General features: G+C 45.2%; 1 protein-coding gene across 1 annotated transcript; it reads right to left on the minus strand.

Annotated features, from left to right (window-relative positions):
* Positions 1 to 9,986: 9,986 nt before the first annotated feature.
* On the minus strand, positions 9,987 to 16,803 carry kcnk1b (potassium channel, subfamily K, member 1b). Its single transcript, XM_076018776.1, has 3 exons — positions 16,280 to 16,803; positions 14,824 to 15,219; positions 9,987 to 12,682 (listed from the first exon to the last, which is right to left on the minus strand). The coding sequence occupies exons 1-3, from the start codon at positions 16,632 to 16,634 to the stop codon at positions 12,432 to 12,434; spliced, it is 1,002 nt and encodes a 333-aa protein (XP_075874891.1). The 5' UTR covers positions 16,635 to 16,803; the 3' UTR covers positions 9,987 to 12,431.
* Positions 16,804 to 17,100: the final 297 nt, after the last annotated feature.

Below are 17,100 nucleotides of genomic sequence, written 5' to 3' on the forward strand. Positions count from 1 at the left end.
GGCAGGCGCCTGTGCCTCCAACCCAGCGGCAGGTGAGCTCTGTAAAAAAATAAAAACAATAAATAAAAAATACTGGCTCATTGTCATCTCGGTGCGCCACGCGGTGACCCGAGAGAGCCTGGGATGGAGCTGTTATGAAAGCGTCGTCGCAGAGAAAACCCCGCGCGCGCAAAAAACAAACAAACAAAAAACCCGTCAACTTTGACTTTTGCCAGACGCAAATTTGCAAAGACACTGACAACTGAACAACTCCACTTAAAACAACGCATTTTTTTTTTTTTTTAAATAAATAAATAAATAAATAAAATAAAACATTTGCGTGCAACAGGTGACAGCCCCGCTTCCTAAACGCCGCGCACTCGCGTAGAGCAAAGTTGCGATCGTGGGTCTTACACGGGCATCAAAGTGGTCGGAGGTCCAAGGTAGCACATGCACTCCCTCTGGGGGCGTCCCACGCGGTCCCACACGGTGCCCTCTCCATCCCCGTACATCCTCGTGGCCAGTGCGCGCGCTACGGATGAGGCTGCGGGTCTAAATGTCGGTCGTGGCTGCCCGGGAGGCGGACGGCAACATCCTGCTTCCTCTCACTCGACTCCAACATATGTCGGACCACCGCTGTTTCCACGTTTAAGGGGGATGCTGCTGCTGCTGCTGCTGCTGCAGCCGCGCTCCGTTCTGGGCGCTGGTGGAGCCTGGTCGCTGCGTCGCCATCTACCGGATACACACCGTATACCAGTGAGCGCAAGTTTTGCTGTAGGTCGGCGTGAAAACGACAATTTGAACCTCAGACGATTGAATTAATTTATCTTGGCACCTCCCTGAAGAGATCGTGCCTTAAAAATAATAATAAAAAAAAAAAATCTCAAACACATTTTCGTCATAAATGCGCCTTATGATATCGATCTAATGTTTGCAGATACAGCACGTGCTAAACATTTGCCTCACTTTTATTACCTTCGTAACAGAAAAGCACACCCAGGAGAGGAACAATAAATGGGGGGAAAAAACAAGCAGGCTCCTCTCATCAACCTGCTTTAAAGTAAGAAACACATGTTACACCTCATCAATTATACATGGCTCGGGACAGCACAATATGTCCTGGCTGGCACCGAAAGGACTACAACTCACAAAACTGGGTGAGCAAAACTCCCCCAAGCGTTAAAAGAGCACAATTTTGAACATTTTGTGTCAGGTGTCTAAAAGTTGTTTTACCCGGGTGCCGGTGTTGTCATTGCTTTCCACTTACACGTCGTCCTACTTTTTCCTTTTATTGTTATTGTCCACATTTATCGCAGAAATATCGAGTCACAACACACGCCAGACAGCTTTGATCACTATGGATTTTTCAGCTGTTCACGGGCCACTGGGGTCGGCTTCGCTCTATAATTCATACCCTGCTTCCGCTGGCAGCTCTTCCACACGGCGGCACGCGTCTGGGAATCACAACGTGCGCGAATAACAAAAGGGTCGTCGCTGGGGTTTTGATTGCATCCAATCAAGGTTACGACTCCGCTGGGGTAATTAGCTTGACTGATAGTGATTAGAACTCGGATCATTTAAATCTGGCAAACTGTCTCGGGATCCTCTCTGCCTTTCCCATCCGTGGTAAGTAGTCACGGGAGCCTTTATCAGCATCGGCGCGAGCTGGATCGAACTCCATCATGTCAACAAAGGTAAATTCCAATCGGGAGGGAGGAGAGAAGACGAAGGCCAACATTAGCGCTGGCAGTTAGATCCACGATTGACAAGGTCTGGGGAGAAAAGTTGCACTCTGCATTTAGATAAGCCTCTTTGAGTCAGTAAGGAAAAGACTGCAGCTCTACCTTGCGTGAACAGAACTGCGTGGTCCGTGCGCCCCGGCTCTGTGGTCCACTCGCTGCATCTTGTCGGCATCCTGTGAGATCCTGACTGCAACCAGCAGCACAAGTAGCTCAGCTGTCTACCTTTCTTTCTCTCTTTCTTCTTAAGAGAAGAGAGGTTTGACACTGATCAATGACCGGCCCGCTGCTCATTCTCAACCACACAGTGTATGTGTGTGTGTGTATGCGTATGCGTGCACGTGCGTGCGTGTGCTTACTCTAGCAAAAAAGAAAAAAGAAAAAAAAAAGTCCGGTCATCAATAAGCAGGTCAACACATCCCATCGACAGCCCTGCAGAGGAAAGCGGGGGGGGGGGGGGGGGGGATCAGGTTCATCTTATATAATGCACCTCGCAACTTCACAGCTCAGCCGGAGCCCAATCAATTCCCAGCCTGGGCCAAGAACTCCAATGATGTCGCCACCTTTGCCTTGAGGCTCAATCCCCACCCCCGACCCGACCCCTAAGTAAATATCGGGGACAACTGATGGAGGGGAAACGCTGACGCGTCCAAGTCCTCCAGTGCCATTCAGCGCACCATCTTCCACTCCAGAGCTCCTGTAATAGTAACTTAATTGATGCCCTAATCTACAGGGCGCTGCACTCCTCTCTAAATATGGATTCAGGATGGGGCAGGAGCCAAAAGCTCAAGGCCAAGAATCACAAAGAAAATCCTCCCAAGAGACGAGAAACTGATTAACATAGCTTTTTAATGGCCGGTAATTGGAGCCCTCGGATGTTTGCTTCATTTTCATCAAACAAAAGCAGGATTGACTTTTGCGCTTGCCCAAAAGCTGGCACGGACTTTCCAAGTGGGCAAACAGGGCTGACGGTGACTCAGCTCCATTTAAGTCTTAGTCATTCCGCTCGCTCCCAGCACAAGTGTTGACAGGTCAAACAGCGTGCGGCTAATGACGGTAATGTGTGAGGGCTCCGCTGACTCAGAAGCACCGCTAACGCTCAAGTGATAAAGAGATGTGGTCATTGTTGGTGGCAACAGCTGCACACTGACTGACTGGATAAGGCATTAAAGGGAAAGGAGAGTCATCTTTTTCTGTCGAAAAAACACCACAGTGTGGATGATTTCAAAGTGTTTTACCCATGAGATTTTCCCCCGAGAACTGAATATGATTAACAAACCTGGTAAACAACCACTCGGGAAATGTTAAATTTACTAAATTCCCATATTCATCTCGGAAGGAGTTTGTGGAAAGTGTTTGTAAAGTGGAAGTAAAGTCAGTGAGTTGCAATATGCCGCAGTGTTTAACTAAACTCTCACCAAAGACATTTAGGGGTGAAATGGAAACTTGTTGTTCTTTGCTCTCACTTTCTTTTCTTGTGTAATTTGCCCTGAGGTTGCTGCCGCTGTGCTACTTTCTTCAGCAGCAACTTTGCCTGCAGCCTCTTCTTGTTTGTCTTCTTTTTCCTTCTTTTGAGGGCTTCAAAGGGCAGCTGCCAGACGGCAGTTGCTTCCTGGCTTTGCCACAACTAGGAGGCGCTGGCTGGTAACACAATCTTAAGATCCACTGGAAACTATTCCCGTTGGAGGCGTGAAGGAGCAAGATTTCAGAGTTGTTCATACTATTTAGTGTGACTGCATCTGAATCTGATTGGAAAACTTTGAAAATATCAATTGAAGTCATTTTGGGGGGAAGGGGAAGTCTTTTTTGACATATAAGCACAAGAGTTATTGGGACTTTGTGTATTAGCGGCAAACCTTTTTATCCAGTGAACCTCGTTAATGCATCTATTACGGAACTGAAGAAGGCGAGTGGAGGTTTTGCGAGCTGCTTTACGTTCACCTCCCGCTGGGAAAAGCTCTGTTGACGTTAAACGTCGCACTTCTCTGCCGACTTCGACACGACGGCCCTGGAACACCACCGGCGCTCAGTCGCACACGAAAACCTCCTGCTCGCTGAGCTACTCGATGCACTTCGTCTGACGCCGCCATTATTTCCTCTTATCCTCCTGTGTCCACTTTCATGCGGTTTAAACGCGCATGATGGAAATCCCCCCTCGCCTCTCGCCATCAATATTTCATGCACCTCTCAGCCTGGAAACAGTGCCACAGACCGCGATGCTGATTGGCCGACTCCGGAGGGGGGAAGTTAAACTATGAGCCAGTGAGCAAAGGGCAAAGTCATCGCTTTGAGTTCGAGTAGAAGATTCGGTAAACATTTCCTCTCGCGTTACCGGGAGTTTGATTTGTGCCTTTTGCACAGCGGGGAGCAATTTACTGCCCGGCGACACTGCTGGAGAAAAACAGTGTCTGATTTAAATGCTGCCTCACCCAGGAGGAACCGTAACCTTTGTGGAATTGTCACCCTGTCTCCCAGGAGCCCCTGCGATTGCGTGAGGGTATATTTGTTATTCAGCCGCCATGAGAAGCAGAGAGAGAGAGAGAGAGGCCGGCGTCTCTGCGGGTTTGAGGACTTGCTAATACTGTTGTGTGTCAACAACATGAACCAGTTAGCTGAGGACAACATAGCCAGGGATGGAAAGCAGGGAAGGGGTGGCATCTTCCCTCTGTTTTCCTGCCCGGCAACAGCTACTCAGAGTTTATATCTCACAACAATATTTGCTTTAAGTCAGTTGAACTTGTAATACAATCCGAACGTCCATTGTGTCAGAATCATTGGCCTCCTTAGCAACAGTGTTTCTGATTAACTCGTAGATTAGAAACTCACTGCCCCTGCAGTCAGTTTATTTAATCACCTTTATGCACTTTTAGACACTTAGAGCCCAATTTTACAGATTGCGCAGCCCTCCATTAAAGTTTCAATTAAATCATTTATCTTGTGTCAAATCCAAAAACCAGCCCTCTACTCTCCAAATGCAACTCCTTTTTTTGCTGTCTGAAATCCCATCAACCTACTTTGCATTTTCATTGCCTGTTTTGCCAAGAGGGATTCGGAGTAATTAGTTGCCCCTTTTTGACAAGGAATAAATTCCCCAAGTCCTGAAGGTTCTCTTACATTCACCACTTAAAACGAGCTATTGCATCTTTTGAATATTTATAGCCAATTGTTTTTGTCGAGTGGAGGGGCGCCGGGACAGGGGGAAAACTGGCCCATTTTTAGGTCGTCGTTAAGGCGTATCGGCGGCGCTCAAATTTAATCTGGGTCTTCGTGTCCTCGTGTTGTCATACAAATTGTGTCTGGGATGAGCCTAATTGCCTTTGGTCTCCCAATTAGCTGCCGCGCCGTTTCTAACCTTTAACAAACGCTTTCTTCACCTGACAACGTGGCTCGTATCTGATGAGGCCCAGGGGCTGACAGAGTGCAAAAGACAAAATGATGTGTTCCCATTTAAGAGGAGCTGCTTCAATTTGGAACACGACTTGTCGGGCGGAAGATGTCCTGAATGTTGATGGATTTTGGAGTGCACATAACGTAGGAAGTTTTTGAAAAGGAAGGAACGCACCATTTGTTCTTAGTACTAGATAAAAAATTACACAGTGCTTATTAAACCATTGAGGCAGAAATCAAAAGAGGTTTTACAAAAAATAAACACTAAGTTGAATAAATTGTGTGTATACATAATATCCGAATCCGACAACAACCAATACCAATATATGCAGGCGTTGTCGTGGAATGAACACATTACCTACTTTTATTGTGAGGTCTCACTAGTTGCATTCCACAAATTAACATTGTTTTTAGAAAATAAGAACACCACTTCAATTTAAGTTATGGAAAAGTGCAACATTTATTTTGAACTTTTTTTCTCATGGAATATCAGTGAGGTAAAGTGCACACAAAGGAAACAAAAGTGCAAAGATGTAGACAGACTCAGTCCTTAGCCCATTGCTAAATATGAGCTAAAAAAAACAAAAACCCTGCACCCCGACAAGCATCTGTGATTTATTGATTTATTCACAACAATACGTACAGATATTGCCAATATCAAAAAAAAATGCTAATATCGGGCTGATATTATCAGACGGCTGATATTATCGGACATCCCTAATGTATATCTATATGTAAATTTATATATATATATATATACACATATACATATATATATATATATATATATATATGTATATATATATATATATATACATATATATATATATGTCTATCACATTCAAGTAGACCAATAAGATCATGTTTTTCCTGTCGGTGTAGCCACTTCCTGTTGGCCGACCAAATTATTATTAGGATGATCATTTTGATCAATTTTATCATTTTTTTTTATCGCTGTCTTTTTGTTGCCTTTTCCAACCAAGGAGGACGTTAGAAAACAGGGGCAGAGGAGACGTTATGTAGGTTCCCCTGCATAACATCCCCCAAAGACTGCATGGCCACGCCTCCAGTGTGTGGCCTCCCCGCTGTGTCCTCTCCCCTGTCACTTTGTCTCACCTCTTACACAACCACGCACGGGTTAACTAGGCCAGTATGTTGCTGCTACTGCATATACACGTGGGGCCGTGGAGGACGCGGCCGTGAGAGACGACGTCCTCGGATGCACAATCCCAGTTTTCAGTATCAATAGGAAAACGTCACCAGCTTTCCCCACGTTCCTGCCGGATAATCAAAGAGTGTTTGCAGTGGCAAATGAGAGCAGTTATAGAGACGGGAGTGTGGAGTGTTTGTGCTTGAGGCCTCATGCATTCCCGCAGTCCGGGTGTGTGTGTGCCTGTGTGTTTGTGTGCGTGTGTCAGGATATAAATAGAGCTGCTCCGCCACCAGAAAATGGTGCTAAAGGGTAGATTTCAGTCGTCGCCTCACTTCAGCTCGCCCCACCGCTGTCCTGGATGACCCACGAGTCCCTGGACCTCTGGTGCTGTTGTGGAAACTGTCAGAGACGCAGTCAAATAACCACAGGGCAGTGAAACGTTTCCCACATAGGGTTCGGCTTCGGTTCAAGTGTTACACCAAAGACTCGTGGGTAATTTTGCCCCCGCTTGGTCTCATCCATTATTCATTGCAAATTGCAAATAAAGCCACATCTGGATCCCTTAAAGAAAAGCCTTCGATTGCCTGGAATTGATTTCAGTTTTCCACCCCCACCCCCTCCTTTTTATTTTTGCATGGTCGGAAAATAGCCTGAGTAATATTTAATCCCTGCAGCTTCGACTCAGGTAGTTTCCTGCCTGCACATTAATGAGGGGACAAGATCAAGTGGCAATATTAATGAGAAGGAGCAGTGAGTAGGTTTCACGCCGGTGTGCAGACACGGGCCTTTAGCGGGTTGCGCTAGCCGCTCTGCCCCGACGCACACCTGAGTGGCGGGCCGGCCTCCCCCACCGACAACTCCTCTGTACTTGCTTGTATGGCTACAAATTAACAGTGGCTGGAGGACGGAGAGTGCGCAGGATGAAGTGAATTAGCATTCGCAGGCTGCGTCGTGCAATGTCTTGTTCAGAGGTTCGGCCGTCCGCTACTGCAGCCTGGTTTTGCTGTGAGTGAAGATGCTGCAGGCGTGTGCAGAAGTGGAATCCAGAGTTCAGTTTGATTTACAGTCAGCAGATCCTCCCTCCTTTTATTTATTCAACTTTTACTCTTTGACATTCAGTCAGAATATTTTTTTAAGTAAAAGTAAAAAAAGTAAAAAAAAAACAAAAAAAACACTTTTTTTTTAGAAGTTCAATACTATTCTATTTTATTCATACTATTACTATTATGTCATAATGCTAATGCTGTATTTTAATAGCCAAAAATTGTTCCCAAAGAGCCTGGAAGCACCTTTCATTGCAGCAGCTGCCTGAATGAGAGGCTTTATAAAGCACTTTGGGATCCCATGAAGAGGCTGAAAGGCACTATATGAGTGTGGTACATTTCCCATTCACCTGTATTGCCTTTTATATTTTACTTAATTGGCAAGATCTCGTTGAGATGTTTGCATGTTTTCATTTCTGTTGGCCAACTTGGTTGCGGACAAAATGGATTGCAGTTAAAATGACTGATGGGTGGATGGGCCGGTGCTCCGGCGTCCACCGTGTTGAATTCCATCCAACTCTGCCGTGGAAACCCATTCATAGAATAGAAGATGACATTCTTATATCCATCCACTTAAGTCATCGTTATGGAAGCGGAAACGATTTAATGCTGAGCAGGCATCAGCTTTCTCTGCTTGCTGCCATTTCATGCAGCCAGTTTGCAGATTGCCAGGGTTTAACAGTGACGTTTCGAGCCCCATGCATGTGTGCGAATATACAGTTATGCCAGCAGTCAGCACCATCGCTGGCAGTGGTTACTCGCTTGTATTTGACCTTGCCCTTACACACATTACACTGCTGCTGCCAACTCCTTCAGGGAATTCAAACGCTCACACTCCACGTTGCCATCTGCAGGCTCTAAACACCAACTGCACCATTGAACTTCTGTATATACTGTATATATACATATATATATATATATATATATATATATATGTATATATATATATATATATATATATATATATATATATATATATCAGTGATGTATGGTTATGGCGTGGAAGTTTTTTTTTTTTAATGCAAAAATAATTCTAACAATGTTCACTCTCGATTATGTTTGTCTCTTACTTGTCAACCACCCCCTTTGTGATGTCACAAACCTTTCAAAGAATGCTGACATCAGCCACTGGCAAGTGACACCAACTCAGAACTGACTTGTTTTGGTCTCTACAAAACACAAAGTCCAATGAATCACACGTAGGAGACTGTAAACAGGGGGCTAAATGCTACTGTTAAGTTTGGCCATATGTAACATATTACATATGGTTATACAATATACATAAGTTATATTGTTTTGGGTATATTTTTAATTTCTTATCATAATTAAAAAAAAAAAAAAAAAAATCAATTTAAAGGCCAAGTGTGTAAAATTTGGCAAGCATCTAACAGTCATAAAAACACATCGTGAACAATGTTGCTGCAAATTCCAGCTGCCTGTTGTCGCACTTGATCACACCAACTTGCTTATACCAGCTGTGATGTCAGAGTAGAATCATGAAATCCCAAAAAGAAAATCTGAGGTACATATTTTCATAAGACGTCCACGTGTGTGCAAGAGCAACCGCTCTCTGTAAATACAAATGCTTATTATTAACCATACTGCGTGACAGCGGATGCCCTGAAATGGTACACACGCTGAACCTTTAAATGCCTGTTATGCAAGGCACGTATTTGGATGTCATTGCTTTGTTGCAATACATTAAGCGTAATTACGACAATGGCTCGGCCCGCTTGAGTGGGATGCTAATGTTACTTTGCAGCCTCACAACACGAATTAATGCTGATTACATCCTATGAGGCCAACATTTGTATTACATGGTTGTTTTCGTTATGTAACTGAACAATCCCGATTGCTGTGTTTGTCCAAGCTGCGCTCGACAACGCTCCTCAACAGCTATTTCCAATCGCTGCGCACCCACACTGTAATTGTGTTTGCACACTAAGCACGGGAGCCGCCCTCCCCTCATCTTTATTCAGCCGGTTAAACCTAATAACACGGGCGCTGTCTCAGCCGCCCGGCACCGCGCTGTGCCTGGATGTCAGAGGTAATTATACCACTGTTCAATAAGAAATACAGCCGCTGAATAAAACACAAGTGCCGCTTTTGTATGAGCCCCTGAAGAAACCCAATTATATTCAACCCCCTCTCCGAGACACGGGTTGCCTTCGACTCTACAATACAATACAGTGTGTTGTGTAGTGGATGAATATCTAATTACTGGCACCTTTCTTTTTCGTAGTGTGTGGTAAAAAAAAAAAAAAAAGAAAAAAGAAGAAGCTATGATCCCAGATATTTTTAGAGCTTTGTTGTCCCCATCATGAATCAGCAGCAGCTATGAGTGTTTTCTCTTTACCGAGGGAGAACTCAATGCCTATCAATGCCTCTCATGTTAAAGAAAAGAGCACATTTTATATCAATGACAGGCAGCCATACGCATCCGTGACTCCCTTGTCGGCTTTCAGTTGCAGTCCCTCCGTGAAGGAGACAATGACGTGTTGGACATATGAGTCTGAACCTCTGTGCTTTTTTTCTGCTCTTTCTGCAAAATCACACCTGAGATTTTTTTTTTTTTTTTTAAGTTTAATGCCTTATATGTACGTTCATTTAAATGTTGACATATTTTGCGTTACCGCTGGATCAGTTGTATTCAGACATAAAAGACGACTAAAGAGTCAAACAAACTATTAGTAAAACCACCAACTTTATTGAGGATGCAGTGAGATTTTACGTTTCATTCATTCCAGTTTTGTGCCAAAAATGGATTTTTACATAAAATTCCATGACAATCCAGCATTACTGTATCAGCAGTGTAACATCAAAAATGCTAACTGTGCAGAAAAACAAACAGCACCATGACAAGAGGACGAGTTCACAGATTTCAGAGATCCCACACACGTTACAATGTTGTCCTCGTGAGCACAAATGATGTCGCTACTTGTGTGCCTTTACACAGTATTTGTTCCCGCAGCGGAACAAGAAGAACTACTCTGATATTCACTAACACCCCCAAAACAAACTGTTCTGCATGATTGAGATGGTGAGAAAACACTAAAGGGCTGTAGCCTCAATCTATTTAATTTGAAATCATTAAAAACATGTTACAGTCAGGAAGGAACCTCCTTCTGACTTTCAGGCAAAAGTCAAGTCTTCCCTTTTCTCTGCAGACTATTTGATAACAAAGGTCTAATGTAATAAGAAAAACAAAGCAAGAAGTGTGATGGCTCGGACCTTTGAGATGTCCCGCAGATGACACAGTCGCAACTAATCATGTAAACGTCTTGTCGCACTGATAAAAACGAAATAAAGACAATAAAAACATTTTGCAATCTGGCCTTGAATCACCGAAGCAAACAAGCATTTTGCAGCAAAGAACGTATATTTACATTCAGTATATTACAGAGAGTTGTGGCAGTGTCTCGATGAGGTCAGAACCTAAACTCCTCACAAACTACAGTGTAACACAAAAACGAGCTAAAAATCCTCAAACATGCAGTTTTTTTTTTTCAGTTGAGCACGATGAGAGGTACACAAACCAGTCTGAGTAGGTCACTAGAGTAGTCTGAGTGGTAAATGCTTGAACTGTACAGGATTTATGCATGAAGAGTTGCCCCACACATCACATACGCTGAGAGCGCTCTGCCACACAAACAAGTGCGTCGCCACTGGTTTCAATTCTGTAATTGACTTCGCTTGCTGAGCGAATTAAAAAACTGAAGCGGTCGATCATCGCAGAAAGGATTCCGAACTGAACTCCCGCCGCCTGTCAAATGGCACCTTTCCGTACGTACCCTTGATATTACGGAATCAATTTAAACTTAAAAAAAATTGAAGACTTCCCTTTTATATCCAAAAATATACCTTTTTTACATTCAAACGTTAACGTACAAACACCCTTTTTTTGTGTAAAGGGCAATTTTCAAGCCTTCGGCGGAGATAAAAAGCAACGCTTAGCTTGCCAATAAAAAATATCACCAGTGTTTAACTTTAAATTTATACGTTAAAATTACTGGAACCGTGTTTCAACACGTAATCTTTTCCCCACCACTACATGTGCAAACGGAGCTCTTTGTTATTGACAGCAAAGGGCAGCGGGCCAGCCGACCTCTCTGTGGCTCCCCCTGCTCCCGTCTGGACTAACCTCGCTGCTGCCTTTTCACACAGTCCAGTTTCACATTCAGCCGTTGAGTCGAGTCAATAGATCATAGTGCCGATTATCACACATGGACAGCTCTGAAAACACTGCTGCAACGTGCCGAGAGGGCGGGGTGGGGGGGTGGAATACACACATCTGCACTCTTCGCCCCACAGGATGAAATGCGTAAAAGACAAAAGTGCGACTGCAGCCTTCATAAGGACGAGCCATGAAATATGCTGCAAAACAAACAGCCAAAATTTCATTTTTTATATGTCATTTTCTTTTTCAAAAGTGTGCAGCACTAACGTATTTCTCCTATAAAATACTGTTTTTGTTTAAGATGATTTGTTTACAAATCGTAAACCTTTCAGAGCTGACGATCAGCAAACATTCTTCTTTTCTTTTTTCTTTTTTCTTAACAATGATTTCGCTTGCAGCTAGCACTATACAAACCCCAGGGCTCATTTTAAAGTTTGGGCTACACTTAGGCTCATCTTCAGTGGGTTTGTTGAGTCAAGATACTGAGTGTTAACATTTACTTTATTATGTACACCCCTTTTTCTCCTGGCAAGTGTCTCAACTCTATAAAAATGATGTACCATCCTTATGGACGAATACCGAAAAGTCGTCCTGGAGAGCAGTTAGATTTGAGAGGCCAATTATTTCCTAAAACGCTCTCAACCAGGCAATAAATAATCCAGCTCCGAGCGGAAATTTGCCCTAAGCCAGTAATACATTTGGAGGCCTCCCTTCTATCATGTGCTTCACAGTCGCATAGTAGCTATAAAAATCTTAATTTCCTCCCTTATTAACCTACATATATTTCCCCGGTGCTACATAGCGCCGTGTTGCGGCTTATTAAAAGGATACTGCTTGCTGGATTGAAGAGTCTCAACTTGTTTGGCGGCTAAAATTTGAGATGTTCGGATTTCCTGAAGTCGAGACTCGCGCTGCGCGGCGCTTTCACATCCCCCCCCGCTCGCTCGGGCGTCCTAGTCGGCCATGCGGTCGTCGCTGGGGGTGACCAGAGTGGTGGAGCTGACGAAATGGTGGCCCTTGTCTTCGCTCAGGGACCTCTTGGACACGGTGGTGAAGGACAGGTGGTCGTGCTCCAGGATGGCCAGGCGGTCCTGCGGCTTCTCCTTCTTCACGTAGAACATCTTCCTCAGCTGCTTGAGCTGCTGCAGCTCGCAGAAGGTCTCCAGCACCACCAGCATGACGATCAGGCCCAGGATCAGGTACACTGATGGGGGAGGAGGGTGGAAGGACGAGTGAGTAGATCTGAACATCACTGTCAATATCACCTCAGAGTTTTTACACATTTGTCATAATATTTGTATAATATTTTATTAAGATTTTTTTTTTTTTTTTTTCAAAAGCTCTGTCACACAATAAGAAATTAAAAGGAGTGCTGTTGTTTTCACTGTGGCTACTCGACCTGTCGTTTACAATCATTGGCACAAGATGGCAGTAAAGAGATTGTGTTTTTTTTTAAAAAGAGGACAGCTGACTGAAAGTACAAGAGAAATCCCCTGAAAATATTTGCTGAGTGAAATTTCACCTTTTACCATATTTGGAACAATCTAGCATAAATATCAAGCTTGAAAAATCCCCAAGGGTGGTGACAGGTGTGACCTGTCAGTGACTCTTGAACAAATAACTTGTCCTGTCAGCAATATAATTAGAGTTTCGACAGAGTCTTTCCTGTCAAAGAATTTCAGCATCCTAACCGAATGGAACATTTCACGAAGCCTCACTATGAACTTGTATTTCAGATGCCTTCTTTTGTTTGCACTTGGTTTGAGTGACGCTGTTTGCACAGTATGGACACTCCCTATACACCGAATGAGAGCTACACACACACACACACACACACACACACACACACACACCCAATACACGTCCAAAGAGGTCATATCATTAGAGCTGGTGCCAACGCACAAGTCAAACAGTGCCCTGTGAGACTTCCTTCCTCTCGTATGGATGCTCTCAAAGTGAAAAACCGAGTCGCTTCCGACGCCATCTCACTCTGGAATCTAAAAATGTGTCTGTTGTTGTTAGTGCAAACAAAGCCGCTCTGTCACAGCCGTCTCTCCTCTGACATACTGCCGCACCGCGCGCAGCTTGAATGACGTCCCAGGGCCCTTGCGCGTAGTGCACAGGCACAATCACAAACACACCCACACAAGCAGGTGGCAGCTCACTGGAGTAGTGTGGCTCATTTGTGCACAGTCACAGCTTGATTTTTAGCTCTCTTTGAAAAAAGAAAAAAAGAAAAAAAGGAAAAGAAACCACGCCTGTTAGTTCCTGCCGGCTCTGCCGACAGCAGGCAGCACAGACGCAATCAATTCCTCGCTAGTTCTCCATCAGGCCGCGGCTCAGTTCTCATAATTGGCCGCACGCGGTTGGCGTTTCAACCGACTCGACTGTCGGCGGAGCCAAAGACATTAGGGACCAACTCTGAAAAAAGAACGCCGGCGTTCCATGAAAATCGAGGATCTTCAGATGGAGAACAAGTTGAACAGGTTGCAAAAAAAAATGAATAGCCTCCACAAATTATTTCCCGCCCAGTGAAGGCCAAAGTTCTACAACCATAAACGCTGTCCAAGTGTGATATTCCTGTGATTAGTTAATCATTACAAAATCAGCCGGTCGCATTTGGATTCGTTCAAGTGATGATGGCTACTTCCAAAGTTTCACTGAAAGACTGCTAATTCTTCCGCAGACAGCAGTAACACAGCATTATGTTTGAAATAGAACGCTTAGACACAATGACGAGCATCGTCCCGACGATAAATAGCAACAACAAAAAAAAAAAAGAGGAAGCAATATTCTGACCTGTTTTCAATCTGATTCTTAAGATCTTTCGATGTTAATACTGCTATGTAAATTGATTTACCACAGATCTCAGTCTTAGAGTCTGTGATGCATGACGTCAACCCAGGGAGCGCAAAAAAGGAGAGTTTGTCTTTTTTTTTAAGGGTATTTGCAGCCCTTAGACCAGGCATGGGCAAACTGTGGCCCGGGGGCTATATGTGGCACACTCAGATTTTTTTAATCCGGCCCACCGAACTTGAACAGAGAAAATGTATTAATAGTAAGAGTAAGTTATAAAATAGCTGTATTTCATCAATTATTTCAGTGTTTTAAAAATAATTTCTCGAAAGAGCTAAACACCATAGGGCTTAAAAAAACACATATTTTGTTGTAATGCTTAAAGACATTAAAGCACGTTTTCTGAACATCCCATGATATATTTTTATCTCCTATGAGGTGGGTCACCAAAACACTCCATCCACCTGCTCCTGGTTTTGCCCCTCTGTCAAATTTTAGAACCCACTGTTGCCCACCACTTGGACAAAGGTCATGTACCACGGCGCTCACCTGTGATGCCCACTTTGTAGAGCTCCCTGAACCTCTGGTCGGAAGCCTCCCCGGGGACGTAGTCTCCCAGGCCAATGGTCGTGAGAGAGATGAAGCAGAAGTAGAAGGACTCCAGGAAGTTCCAGTTCTCCTCCAGGCCCGAGAAGACGGCGGCGGGGACGAGCAGGAAGCAGGCGACGGCTAAGACGCCGAGCACGCTGGCGTGGACGACGGCTACCAGCGGCTTGGACAGGCCCCACTGCCTGTGGATGTACGAGACGGGCCTCCGCGTGCTGTACACCATGACCCTCTGCACGGCGGCCGTGAGGAAGAGGAGGGTGAAGGGGATGCCAATGGCCGAGTAGATGATGCAGAAGGCCTTCCCGCCATCGGAGAGTGGCGCCGTGTGGCCATAACCTGCGGGGGAGAGAGAAGAATACGTCTTTTAATCACAACTCCTGAGTAGCACTCAGCTGTGATTTAGCCTGGTTCTACACATCAGCCCCAAACTTCTAAAGATCCACTGCACTAACGCCATAATGGTCGGTGTTAATGAGCAAAGAAGCAGCGAGTGGAAGCGGTGTCAATACGCACTGTAAGACTCTAACCCAAACACGTGAAGTGAGCCTGTGGCTTAAAAGCTGCCACGTTTCGCTAACAGCGGTGTGAAAATGAGGAGGTGTCCATCGGATGTCTGTGTTGAAAAAAACGCCCCCCACCCCTTCTCAGCCTCTGTTTCACACGATGCTTTGTAACAATTGCAACCTCAGAAGTTGGTAGATATGACGATGGCTAGAATGTCCCAGAAGATTGACATCTGGCTGTCAGACGGTGATCGAATGGATGCTGCAGTGTGTTGAACTTTAAAAGAGGGAAGTTGCTTTTTTAATGCATGGGCAACCCACCGAAGGGGAAATGCAAGACGTTTATCTGATCTACACCTACATCGAGTTCCGCGTCGGTTGTCTACTTCTGTGTCTGAGCAGTGTTGAAACCACAGATAGCAAGCTGTCGTGTCAGACTAAAGTTCTGCAGGTTAGGTGTAACCAGGTGACTTACTGGTTACACAATAGTTGCGTGGACACTTTCCAAATGCCTGAAGAGAAAATACATACAAATATTTGTGTAGAGACTACCTCGTGACAATTCGGATAACATTGGGTGGTGAGCCCTGACAAATGTATCACTTGATGTAGTTATAGGCTTCATTTTGATCACTTCTTCGTTCCTTTTTTTCCTATGTTGTGTCCTACACTGAATGACCCCTCCGTGCGTCGTATTACCTATCTATTACGTTCAGTAAGGCCGTGGGTTTCCATGGCCTTTCAAGGGCTCAGGTAACAGGCACGGTCCTTTAGAATAGCCCCCCCCCCCCCCCCCCCCCCAAAAAAAAGGAGGCCACTCGACTCTCTGGAACTGTTCGTAAACGCGCTAAACGCGCACCTGTCCGGCTGCGGTCCGTGAACGCAGCACTCACCTGTCGTGGACAGCACGGTGCTGGCGAAAAACAGCGCCGACGTGAAGTCCCAATTCCAGTTGACGGAGGCGTTGTTGAGGATGGACACGCCGTAATTGCTGGCCTCCAGCGCCTTCTTGAGGAAGCGCTCCAGCCGCTCCTCAGACAGACACTCGTTCTCCTGGAGGAACTGCTGCTTGACGGCCCGCAGCTCCTGGCGCAGGAGGTCCTCGTAGGGCAGCTCCACAGACGAAAACACGATAGCGCCAAAGATGAGATAAAGGAAGTACCCCAAGACGAGGGATGCGAAGTACCACGCCGATTTGTGAGTCTGCATCAGCCGCACGCACGAGTTGCTCGCCAGGGACTGGAGCATCTTTCCCCCCACCTCGCGACGAAGACGGTGCAATTATGAATGAGTCTTTGTTAATATATATCGGCCGCACGTGGTGATTGAGCGGAATATGCGCGGCGGCGTCGGAGGCGATGATGTTTCAGACAAAGCTCCACTGACGACTCGCTTCCCCCTCCGCGGGACCTGCTGTTCCGTGAGGCGTTCATCTGTCGCCGTAAACGGCAGTGTCAACGAACGTCGTCGTCCTACTTTCCAAAACAAACTTTTGAAGGTGTATCTATTTTTGACGTATGTGTTTGCACATTGGAGGAAATGCGCCCTTGAGTCATGCATTGCACACATTGTTTATATTTACACGTTTCATTTTGAATAAGTTCCGAGCTACCGATAGCGGTGGTCGTTTTTACCTGGTTTTAAGCGGCACCGTGAAGATACCAGAAGATGTCGCGACCGCGAAGGCCGTGTGACGTCAACTCTCCTCCCAGGT

Source organism: Nelusetta ayraudi, unplaced genomic scaffold (assembly GCF_046127955.1).
Source record: "Nelusetta ayraudi isolate G7.1 ecotype Tasmania unplaced genomic scaffold, CSIRO-AGI_Nayr_v1 ptg000008l, whole genome shotgun sequence".
Lineage (NCBI taxonomy): Eukaryota > Metazoa > Chordata > Actinopteri > Tetraodontiformes > Monacanthidae > Nelusetta > Nelusetta ayraudi.

Excerpts from the sequence above, each read along its gene's own strand:
- kcnk1b (XM_076018776.1), bottom strand. The coding sequence starts at position 16,634 with ATGCTCCAGTCCCTGGCGAGCAACTCGTGCGTGCGGCTGATGCAGACT. Across the intron at positions 15,220-16,279 it reads CACCGTGCTGTCCACGACAG|GTTATGGCCACACGGCGCCA; the intron begins GTGAGTGCTGCG and ends TCTCCCCCGCAG. Across the intron at positions 12,683-14,823 it reads CTACAAAGTGGGCATCACAG|TGTACCTGATCCTGGGCCTG; the intron begins GTGAGCGCCGTG and ends CTCCCCCATCAG.